Genomic DNA, 12302 nt, shown 5'->3' with positions numbered 1-12302 from the left:
GCCGCCCCCGGTGCAGCAAGGTGCTGTACCCGAGCAGTCGCGGAACACAGATGAGCAAGTGATAGCACTTATTAGGCCTTTAATGAATGCCATTCGCGTGCTGCTAAGCAACATGCACACACCGTCTGCCAGAAGTGCGCTTCAAGTACTGGACGCTCTGAGTCCGGTGCTTGCAACCCTTGAGTAGATCATGGCTCCACAGCCACGGTCTTTTAGGGAAGAGGTCCGACATGCAGCTATTTTCCAGTGGAATGCACGCGGACTCAGAGCGCGCCTTTCGGATTTCCGTCGCTTCGTGTACGCCAATATGTTTCCTATTATCGTCATTTGCGAGCCGAACTTAACGAACACAATCAGGCTTTCTGGATATGAATTATTTATGTCGTCAACTGTTTATGAAAACAGTAAGGTTTTGGTGTGTATTCGCCGTGACCTCACCTACACTCGTCAGCCTGTACCACCTGATGACAATAATCAATACATATGCCTAAACGTAAGGAAAAAGAATTTGGCCTTTACTTTTGTGGGCGCCTACCTATCTCCGTCAAGTCGATTTGATTACAAAAGACTGCAAGACATCCTTTCCTCAACCTCCAATCCCTGGGTCATCATAGGAGATTTCAACGCCCATCATACACTCTGGGGAAGTCCGATGATCAACGCAAGAGGCAGAGCTCTGGTATCTTTCGCCTCCAGTAATGAACTTTGGCTGCTGAATGATGGAAGTCCTACCTTCTTACGTGGCTCCACCTACAGCAGCTGTCTTGACTTGGCTTTCGTCTCACGAAGCCTTGTCAGACGTGCAGGGTGGTTTGCGGACATAGAGACTCACGGAAGTGACCATATCCCCACGTACATCAAGATCAGAGGATTGTCCCCTTCCAAAATACGGGATACGATCCAAAGAGTGGACTGGCCTAAATTTCAGTCTATAATGGAAGAACACTGCGACGCCAATCCATCTTTCGACTTGGAAGAGGCAATTAAGAGCGCGGTGCAAGACACTATGCGCACTCTCACATGCTCTTCGAAACTGAACGAATTTGACGTGGAACTAGAAAGACTTCGAGCAATCCGACGACGTGCTGAACGAAGGTACCGACGTACGAAAACAATGGACGATCTACGGACTGCCAGGCGCACGCAAAAGAAGATACAGCGCCGGTTAGACAAGCTCGAATCGCAACGTTGGGCTGCCTTCTGTGAGTCGCTAGATCCACGCAAGCCTTTATCGCAACTATGGAGAACGGTGCGCGGACTGCGGACACTTCCCGTACAGCGATTCCCATTCAAGGCACTTGCCCTCTCTCAAAAGAGATCGGAGATTGACGTGGCAGAGGATTTCTGCGCCAGATTATCCGGCCAACTCATAGCTACCAACATTCCGTCGCCTTCGATCAGCTGTCCGCCATCACGTGATCACCGGTTGGATCTACCATTCTCGATCCACGAACTTCAGGCAGCATTAGCTTTGTGTAGCCGCACATCAGCGCCAGGACCTGACGGAATTTCCTACCGAGCTCTGTGTCACCTGGGGGAGCGAGCCAGAGGTGTTCTTCTTGAGGTATACAATGAATCTTGGAGAAATGGCACGCTACAAACAACCTGGAAGACAAGTCGCCTTGTTCCACTGCTGAAGCCTGGCAAGTCGCCATTGGAGCTCTCATCATATCGCCCGATCGCGTTGGCGAGCTGTGTGGGCAAAGTAATGGAGAGGATGGTACTAGGACGCCTGGAGTGGTACTTGGAGTACCACAACACCTACCCAGATGCCATGGCGGGCTTCCGACGCGGTCGATCATCGATCGATAACGTCGTCGACCTGGTCACCTACATTCAACATGAGAAATGCCGTAAGCGTCTCTGCGCGTCTTTATTCCTCGACGTTAAAGGGGCGTATGACAACGTTACGCATGAAGCCATCCTCTCTGCTCTCGCAGAGGTAGGAGTGGGTGGACGGATGTTTCAATGGATACGGAGCTATCTATCCATGCGATCCTTCTTTGTAAGCACGGAGGAAGGCCATACTTCTCTACATTATAGCTACCGCGGCGTCCCCCAGGGCGGTGTACTTAGCCCCATGTTATTTAATATAACACTAATTGCTCTCCTTGAGCACGTACCAGCCACAGTCAGGGTATCAATGTACGCGGATGACATCTGCCTATGGACATCTGCAGTAACACGCCTACAGCTGCGAGCGAGAATCCAGAAAGCCGCCACACAAACTGTTCTCTACCTTCGTAATCGAGGCCTGGAAATTTCCTCAGAGAAATGCGCACTAGTGCCATTTACGCGCAAGCCCATGGCCAACTACAGTGTAATGATAAATGGCCAAATAATACGACGGGTCCGATCGTACAAGTTCCTAGGTGTCATAATCGACAGGGACTTGTCATGGAGCCCACACGTATCATACATGAAAAAACGGTTGGCAGGCATCTGCCACCTGTTCAAGTTTTTCGCTGGCAAGACCTGGGGAATGTCGCCAAGTGCGATGTTGCAACTGTACAGGGTGCTTTTCCTAGGATTTCTGCGATACAGCTTGCCAGCAATAAACAACATTGGTAAAACAAATCTACGCACAATACAAAGTCTTCAGGGTCAAGTGCTCCGGATCTGTCTAGGCCTGCCTCAGAGTGCTTCAACAGTGGCTACGATAGCAATCGCTGGAGATCACCTTGTCAAGACCCACATTGAAATTGAAGTGCTCAGGACCCATATAAGGCATCTGACAAGGACTCCTCGTCACCACTTGGCCTCCCTAACAGCGGACAGACCACACACATCTTTCAGCCGGACGATAACCGCATATGACGAATCATTGCCAGCTTGTTTTACCCCGGCTGCGAGACCTTCGATTCCTCCATGGTGCCTCGCTCAGCCAAAAATCAACCTCACAATACCTGGTATCTCGAAAAAAGCTGATCTATCATCGCCAGCCCTTAGACAGCTCACGCTACTACATTTGTACGAGAACTACCGTGATTCTACGCATATTTACACTGATGGATCTGTCCTTCCAAGTAGCACCGCGGCGGCAATCGTCATACCAGCGAAAGCTACAACAATCAAGTTTAAGACGACCCACGCGACAACATCGACGGCAGCAGAGCTCGCAGCGCTCTTTACTGCCCTTCATCACATTGGTGATGAACCACCACATAAATGGACAATATTCTGCGATTCGAAGGCGGCACTGCAGTCTCTACTGTCACCTCTGCGACGTGGACCACACGAGCAACTAATATTCCATATTACAGAGACTTTGCAACATATAAGTGAAGCAGGCCATGAGATAACCTTTCAGTGGCTTCCAAGTCACTGCGGGATTATCGGCAATGAACGGGCGGATCACGCTGCCCGCTCAGCCCATACTGAGGAACGCTGCGTCCCGATTCCTCATTCTAGAACTGACGCAGCACGGAAGCTCCGCCTACTTGCTCGGCAGTGCACCGCGTCGCAATGGAATGAACCACAATTAAGAAACACGCGACTGTACTCATTTGACCCAACATTAAGTCTTCGAGCGCCATCACAGCTTCGCCGTAGAGACGCCACGCTTTTATATCGACTTTGGTTGGGCGTTGCCTTTACTCAAGCCTATGCATTCCGCATAGGGATGACCGACAGCCCAACCTGTGACCACTGCGGCCATGAAGAAACAATTGGCCATATTCTGTGTGCCTGCCCGCAGTACAGTACACAGAGGGCATGCCTTCGCCACGAACTTGACAAACTGGACGAACAAGCGCTATCCGAAAAAAGAATTCTACAACATCGAGAGGACCTACCGTCACAGAAGAAGGCCGTGCAAGCGCTATTGCGCTTTTTGCGATCTACCGGCCTGTGTGAACGACTTTAACTGGAACGCCTTTTTGTGTGTGTGCCTCCATGTGTGCGTGTTTTTTTTTCCTTTTTTTAGCGTTTTCCTCTCTGTCATCTTTCTAACCCCGATCCCCCATCCCCAGTGTAGGGTAGCAAACCGGAGACTCATATCTGGTTAACCTCCCTGCCTTTCCTCTTCATTCTCTCTCTCTCTCCCTGCTCTTAAAGGGACAATATAAAAAGAAACCGTAAATAAGTTTACCTTGATAGCGCACTATTTATAAACTCCATTTTCGTTACATTAACGGAAATGCGTTGTTTACTACAAGAGAAAATGAAGGTCAATGAGGCGTGACGAATTCTAAAGTGCTTTTTCTTTCTTTCTTTTTTTGGACGTTGTGGATCAGTAAACTTTCTGAAACTTGCTGTGTTCAGACTCAGGCTTCTTTAGAAAACAATGTAGCCCATATTTACCGATAAAAAAATTAACTGGGCTTGAGTAGGCGTTTCCGAAATCAGTGACGTCACCGTTATCTAGTGCGCGAACCTCAAGGAGGCGTCGCAACCCGTCTTTCGTTTCTGCGTTTTTTCACGTTTACCAAGGATCTTCTCGGGTAAAAGAGGCGTTTTTGTTATTGTAGAAGGGTAACCTACTACTAAAGCTCAACTTAGTTTCCTTTTCTCTCTCCCTCTCTCTCTAGTGTGCCTCTATGCCAAGGCAGAAGAATAAGATAGTTAGCGATGACAAGTGGAAGTAGCCACGTGGCAATAATTTCAGAGATCTATATGAGCAGCACGTCACTTAAAAAGCTTCGATAATGTGTGGCTTTCTCCACGTGGCACTTTCTATACCACGGACACGAGGCAATCGGAAACGTAGCGCCCCGATGCTACAAATTCAGTGCGTCAGTACCCAAAGTGCGTAGGACATATGAACCTGTGTGCATCTGATGTTAATGCTTGCAGACCGTGCGACTCACCCACGCAGCCTGCGCGAATTTAGGGAGGGTTGTAGCGTACATCTGAGGAGGAGGAGGAGAGGCCGCGTGTCGGCATGTGGAGCAACGCCGATGATGCGAAAAACAACGCGCGCGCATTGTCAGTACCCGGAAGGCATCGTTTTAAACGCCTGTTTTACAGCGCTGAACACAAGTCAGAGGAGCAGGGACAACGCGATCCGGTGCGTATTACACTCATTCCTTTACTATGGTATTAGGCCTATCGTGCATGAACTTCGCTTTTAACGGCTCAGTTGCAATTTCGCGAGGAGTGCAAGGAAAATTGGAGGCAGAAATGCTTACTCGATGTCAGTTCCAACGGGATCCGTCGCGATGGCTCCGTGGCTGTGACGCTATGTTGAACAAGGTCGCAGTTCGATTCCCCGTTGCCACGGCCGCTTTCCTATGGGGGCGGTACGCAAAATATCCTGGAAGTTTCATCCGACGGGCGAAAGCGATAGCAAGTTTTGGCGTTGCGCACGAACTTCTCGGACGGTGTTATAAATTCTAACCACACGCGAGTGCGACAAGCTAGTGCCACGTAGCACACGAGGCCACTGTTGCTGCAGAAGAAACAGTGCCCTGGCAGCTACCGGGAATCTCGGAACGCTGTCTTGATGAGAAGCACTGCAGAGTCGTCGCACCTCGACGGCGCATGAATTATGAGACCGACGGGAAGCAGCGTCGGCACAGCGAAACATTACATAGCGTTAGCTTTTCGTTTACTGCCCGTACCACTCAGACTCGTGCGTACACGCAGCAGTTCAGCAAGAACGCTATACGCGTATTGGATGAACGGATGTATGGATGGATGGATGGATGGATGGAAGGTAGGAGCGTCCCCTTTGAAATGGGGTGATGGCAGTTGCAACCATGCTCAGCTTTTTATTTTTGTTTAACTGTGTTGGAAGTTATTAAAATTCGCCATTTTCTTTAAATAAGTCTTCCTACACCTTTGACCTTATGTAACCTCTCTGCTTTTGAGCCACCAATCCTCCAATTGCTTTTTGCCAATTTCCACCGCACATTTATTTACCTGACTATTGTTATCTCTGAACCCTAGGGCCTCGGGAAGCGTGACTGTGCCCGCATCGACGTCGGGATGGATACCATCACATTTTAGTATGATGTGTCCCATTGTTTCTACAGATTTACCACACAAAGTACATGCGTCTTCTTCTTCGTTAAATTTCTTTTTAGAGCTCCGCGTTCTAAGACATCCTGACCTAGCTTCAAAGAGAAGAGCACTGCCTCTTGAGTTATCATAAAACGCGTCCTTCTTGATCTGCTGTTTCCAGTCTCGATATAGTTCAACACTATGCTTCTTTTCCATTGAATTTATCCAATCTTTACCTTCCGCGCTTTTAACCTGTCGTTTAATGCTCTGTCTTTCTTCGTCCTCGTGTTTGGCATACTGACTGGTTATCTTCCTAGTTATTTTCCGCCATTGTGAGTCAACGCTCTTTCTGTATAGGTATTTAAATACTTTAGCTGCTCACCTGTTATCGTTCAATTTCCTCAGGCGTTTTTTGTATAGGATTTTACTCTGAGCTTCCCGTGCTTCGAACGATGCCTAGCCCATATCCCCCTGTCCTGCTTCGCTTGTGGTTTTCCCGTGGGCACTTAGTGCTAATCTTCCAACAGCTCTCTGATTTACTTCTAGTCTCGACAGAACTCCTGCCCTTAAGCACAGGAACGCATTTCCGAAAGTAAGCCCTGGCACCATTACTCCCTTCCAAGTACCTCTCAGTACCTCATATCTGTTGTACCGCCACAATACCCTGTTTCATTATCCCGGCATCACTTCGCCTTCACACTTCGTACCTCTTCCCTTTGTTTATCCATACGCCGAGATATTTGTATTCGGCCACTTGGGGCATAGAGGCGCCTATAGAGGCGCTCTCTGATGGCCACCTAGCGGGCGCTTTCAAAAAAGGAGCAGTAGCAGACGTACGACAACCCTTTGCAGCAAGGATGGCTGAAGTTCGCGAATGTGATTTCTCCATTGTTGCGGTGCCAGAATGCTTCTTCTGCGGTGGCAGCTGCAGGAAAGGCGCGGACCTCTACGATGAGAGCAGACATGTACACGACGTTACCGGAGTTTGGGATAACCCAGTCCGTATACGCGCAAGGTGCGCCACGCAGATAAGGGCAATGAAGCCCAGTTATACAGAGTGGAGCTCATGTTAAGTGGCCGTTTCGTTTTGTTGACTAATGCGATGTCTCCATCGTATTTTCTTTATTAATTCTACCCTTACCGTAATACTTTATAGACACACCTCGCTGGTGCGGACTTGTATCTCCAACGACTCCGCACGGCGGGATGCATGCACACATTATAGTGATCTTTCCGCCGCTGAATACATGTGATATCGCCGAATAAGTGCCATCAAAGTCACCTCAAGTAGAGTAATTGCGAATTTGTTAACGGGAAATGCTTACACTACCCAACTAAATCACCAAACGCACGGGTGAATAAAAGGGCGCTGCACCGTTGATGCAATCCGTTGCATACGTCGACGAATTGTCCTTCCCGCTGCAGTTATCGCATTCTGAAAGTCCCTTAAGGCCCATTCACACTCATTCATTCCGACTGTCGGCAACAGCTTTTTTTTTTCCTTCTTGTCGGCGTCTTTGTCCCACTGTACCGACGCCAAGTTCTCCGCCGACCATCGGCAAATTGTTGGCGTCAGTACAATGTGAGAGAGGCTCCGACACGAAGGAAGAAACGCTGTCGCCGACAGCAGGCAGGCCGAAAACGGTGTCGCACGCGTTGGCGTAGTGGGAATAAGCTTTTAGTAACTTGCTTGGAAAAATACAAAGCTAAATTCCTACCAACTTTTCAGTGTTTTTTTTTTCGAATGTTACGGAATAGAGGTGCCACATGATATATTTAAAAGCGCAGCAGCGCCGCCCAATGTGGATGGCCGCTGGCGGCAAGGCCGGGTTTATTCCTTTGCGGCGTAGGCATTGCACTCCTACGCCACAAAATATAATGAGCAAGCATTCAATTGAGTAGGTAATACGCAGAAAGCGAATATACGCTGCGTAACACACAAAGCGCTCTGCGCTGCAAGTCTGCTAAGACAGCATCAAGGCGTAAAGATTTCCCAAACATGACTTTTCAGCGAAAATCAAACAACAATCCTCGATCTGAGCTGCCCCTTTTCTAACACATTTCCCACGAAACCACAATATCGATGATGTCCTAGGGTGAAAACAATAAAATCTGTTAAAGAACCACTAATCTGTAGACATTCAGACAAAACACAGCGTGATTTAAGCTCTTCACAAACGAGGCGAGGCAAAAACCTCGCACTTAAAGAAAAAGAAAAAAGCTCAAAAATTCTGCATGAAGCAACTAGCAACGGCTCAACATGGGCGAGGCCACGCATAGACCAAATCCAGATAAATGAACTGCGTGATAGCTTTGTGTGACGATTTACTGAGCCGCACAAAACCAACAAAATCAGTCCTTTCAAGCCTCAGCTGCTTTAACACACAACACGGTGGCATTCAATCGTGCACCCTAACCCTAGCAAGAGCAACACGGTAAAAAAGTGGCAAGCGGCATTCAGAACCTAAGCGAAAGGCTTTTAACGCGCATGCTGCACGGTGAACAAACAGAATAAAACATCGGTAGCCCGTGATTAACTCGCTTATCCGTGTAAGCATGATGGAGTGCATGCAAAGAACGACGTGTATAGTGTGATTATACTATGCGTGCCAGCTGCGGAAGGCAGAACGCTGTCCTGGCACTGAGCCGATTGAGTCGACAATGCGTCGCTTCTGCAGTCAAATGAACTCCGGATCTCTAAAGACCCTCCATGCGCGAGCTACGCATGCGCTGTCGATAGCGGGACAGCACGGCAACGACAACGACGGCACGAATGCGCCTCGAGTGTTCGTATATAATTTCTATCGGAATGATACGCTCGTGTACCGCGCATTGTGGGCACTGTGAACGAGCGCAGGTTGTTATATACCCTGTCGCACGTCAAATGCCGTGTCATTTCCAGTGGATGACATTAAGTGAACTTAATGTCATTTTCTCTGTGTGCTGTCCCGCCGGCGACCGCAAGAAAATAAAATGATGACTATGGCCTTAGGGGAAAAAATGAAGCTAACAAATCTTGCATTAAACGCTTGTACGTCTTTTTAATAATACTTTTTTAGTAACACGAAGCTGATTTAAAAAATGCTTCGTCATTTTAGACAATCTGCGATAGCTACACAACAGAAAGCAAGTCAAATCAAGCTTAGCGAAGGCAAACAAAAACAACGCTGCCGACAACGCAGGTATTTTCATGGCCTTGCCATACTTTTATCAAAACGCATATTGTATGTTTCCGCTTCGGTCTCCTGCGGGCAACTTTCTTGCTTCGCAACACGCGCTCCTCGGCACACCTGCGCCCCGAACACGGGCGTCCAGCCACTGAAGTTTTGTCAAGAAATTGTGGAGCACTTTTACGTTAGTAAGGTGGCACTTACTTAGTAAACCAAATAATAAAAAACTATCGTTTAATTACCAAGATAAGGGAAAAAAAGTCAAAGTTTCGTCCGAAAGGAGAAGCATCGATTACGATAGCAAATTAGTGGACAGCTGTGCAACGTAAGGATAGTAGATTAATCGGCCGCATGAACTTGGAAACATTCGCTTGCTGATTGAATTAACAGGCACGGTGTCAGTGCGCACAAGCAAATATGAACACATCACATTCGATGAGCCTGGACACTCGCTGTTAAAACGGTGGTTGGAGCAAGCGCGGCAGCAGCAGCGAGCGAAGCGACCTTCGTCTATCGCTTCAACGCAAGAGCAGCGAGAACACAGCGCACACGAAACTATGAGATGCCTTCTAAGATACGGCGCGCGCGACCACGCGTGGCCGTGCACAGTATGCACGCACTTGGCGGAGCCGCCCTGCCTCCCCACTTTCCTCCACATAAGGCGCGCGAGATGCGTCAGTTCCTTTTGCGCCCGGTCGCGAAATGCGCAGTTGCTGCCGGAGAACAACGCCGCCCCTCCTCCCTCATTTCCATCTCCCCACGGCCTTCCGCTTCCTTCCTTCGCGCGCGCCAGAATGAGTCACGATCGTCGGCTTCCCTCGCGTGCTTTCACTCGCGTGTGCACATACGACGCGCGGCGACAGTGCTGTCGCTCTTGAACTTTATACAGAACATCACGGCGACGGCGACAACAACGATAAAAAGTCACAGGCCTGCGCGGCACACGCAGCACAGTCACACCGTAAAAACTCCCTTATAGGGCACTTTCCCCTGCAAGATAGCAAGCGCTGGCCTGACTCAGTAGTAGTGCAGCTGACTTCCGCGAAAAGGTCCCGGGTTCGATCCCGGCGGGAACTGAGCGTTTTTTTTTCTCATTTCCGGCGATAGCTGCGACCGACACCAGACATTGGCGGTGGCAGCAGACACCATTGCCAACTGAAACGGCTATTGGAATAAGTCCATAACAACATACGCTGTAAAACATGTCATTATATAGCGATCGTTTTAGAATGCCCTGGCGCCGAATCTGCACATTCGGTCCCAGATCAAATGTGAATGAGCTTGGCTGAAAATGTTTTTTGAACAAATTTAGTTATGCTTTTCCGTCTGACAGCAAACAAATGACATTATGAACGAATGCCATTCGTTGTACATGACATTGAATTTTAGTACGACCAATTCTCAGCTGTTATTTTTTCGACTTCTAGCTAAATTGACTGCAGGGGTAAGTACCGGAACATGCTACGGAGAAGGAATAGTCCAGTCAGTTGTGAGACAAGCGCCATTGGGAAAGAGCGCTGCTCGTATGCGGTCGCTTGCGTATGTGCGCGCAGGTTCAGACGCCGCGTTGTATAGTAAAAAGCATAGTCGAAACATGGCACGCGCCAGAGCCGGCCGTAAATCAGGGATTGACTGGAGGATGTAAGCAGTTTTCTGGCTTAGCGTCCGGGAATGGTAGATGAGGTAGCAGGACGGGCCAGACAGCATTGTCGTGCGACACAAGACGAGCATTTCGCGTAGAAATGTATTCGCATATGGCACACAAGACATCATTTCTGCCTACAACACTAGAAGCGAGATAGACGGCAAGAAAAGAGGTGATACTCTGAGAATGCACACAGCATGTGTATGACAAGCCTATCTTCTGCATACACATGGGAAACGGAATGAACATGCGCACTGTATACCTCTAAGACCATACAACGCCTTATTCATTTAAATTTTTTTTTTGTGCTGTAATAGGCGCATGCCTTCGACAAATCAACCGCTCCGTATACGTAATCTGCATGTCTCTGGCTAGACACAAGGATAGCCCCGAACATGAAGGTGTGCGAGGGGTTCACATGGGCGTCGTTAAAGCCGCCGATCGAGCAAACCGTGTAATGGCGACGCCATTTTCCGCAGAGTATTGTCCATCTATTTCAGTCCGAATAATGCGAGCAAGCCGGCTTAGCCTTTTACCATTTACTGGAAACGCGGAAGCGGAGCTTAGTCGAATGCAAATTAATATAGAAATTCACCATCAGTAGTGCAATTGCTGACACGTCCAAGCGTAAGAAAGTAAATGACGCTCGAAAAGGGAAAAAAAATTTACCAACGATTGCAATACTACCTAATGCGAAATTTGAGCGCAGCCGTATACGTGTTTTCATTTTGCGATATACTGGCTGGCGCGGACAATCTACCTCGTGGGGCATATTGCAAACGAGCGAAGTGTGGCGCGACTGCCTCGCTAATCGGGAGAACGCGAGAGGCAGCGCGCGGGTGACGCGTGGGCGCGATTCAGAGCAGCCGCCGCAGACAGACTTTCGCTCATGCAGCGCTTTGTTTGGGCGCGCTCGCCGCATACTGATGGCGCGCGGTCCATATTTACACACACTAGCGGTAAAACGCAGCTGCGGCTGAGCGACCACACCAACTGGCAGCGAACCGATGCGGCAGTCATGTGACAGCATGAAAATCTCGCATCCTCTCTGTAGGTGCGAGATTTCGCGTGCTTTTTCTTTCGTCTGCTGACAGGTTGGCGCTGCGCTTACGTTCTTCGTCCTTCGTTCTTAACGCGAGTCATGAAGATGACGACGTCGTTGCAACTGATCATGACCACGTTGGCGTGCTCTCTTCTGTTGCGGCGTCGCCGCGTTCAAAAGACAAGGAAAATTATGTACTGGGCCTCGCCTCCACGTACAGAATCGAATATGGCGCAATGTCTTTTAAGACTTTTCCGTCAGGACGTCTCGGTTTACACTCGTCATTCTCAAAAACAGTCAAACCATGACAATCCAAACAAGCGGGAAAGAGACCAAACCAACAAGCACGCTCGAGAGCTGACGCGCGAGTGCAGTAGCCGCATAAAAGCTACTGCGCTGAACATGCAGCCTGATGCAGGCGGCGGTCCTCTTTCATGGGAGTAATGGACAGTTCAACATCAAACATCAACATCGGCCAACAAAAAAGGCGAGGTATATCACA

The 12302-nt window shown here is 48.9% G+C and overlaps 1 protein-coding gene across 2 annotated transcripts in view; it reads left to right on the top strand.

Annotated features, from left to right (window-relative positions):
* Positions 1–12302, top strand: part of LOC135918576 (chitin synthase chs-2-like) — a 182373-nt gene that overhangs the window by 111496 nt on the left and 58575 nt on the right. The window contains exon 1 of one of the 2 annotated variants that reach the window (XM_065452201.2): positions 4744–5008. The exons of the other annotated variant lie outside the window; for it this stretch is intronic. Within the exon in view, the coding sequence (XP_065308273.2) occupies positions 4779–5008 (230 nt within the window). The 5' untranslated portion in view covers positions 4744–4778. Of the gene's footprint in view, positions 1–4743; positions 5009–12302 lie in introns of those variants that run through there. 2 annotated transcript variants of the gene reach the window in all.

This window comes from Dermacentor albipictus, chromosome 1 (assembly GCF_038994185.2).
Source record: "Dermacentor albipictus isolate Rhodes 1998 colony chromosome 1, USDA_Dalb.pri_finalv2, whole genome shotgun sequence".
In the NCBI taxonomy this organism is placed as follows: domain Eukaryota; kingdom Metazoa; phylum Arthropoda; class Arachnida; order Ixodida; family Ixodidae; genus Dermacentor; species Dermacentor albipictus.
This window is presented reverse-complemented; position numbering and strand designations above follow the sequence as displayed.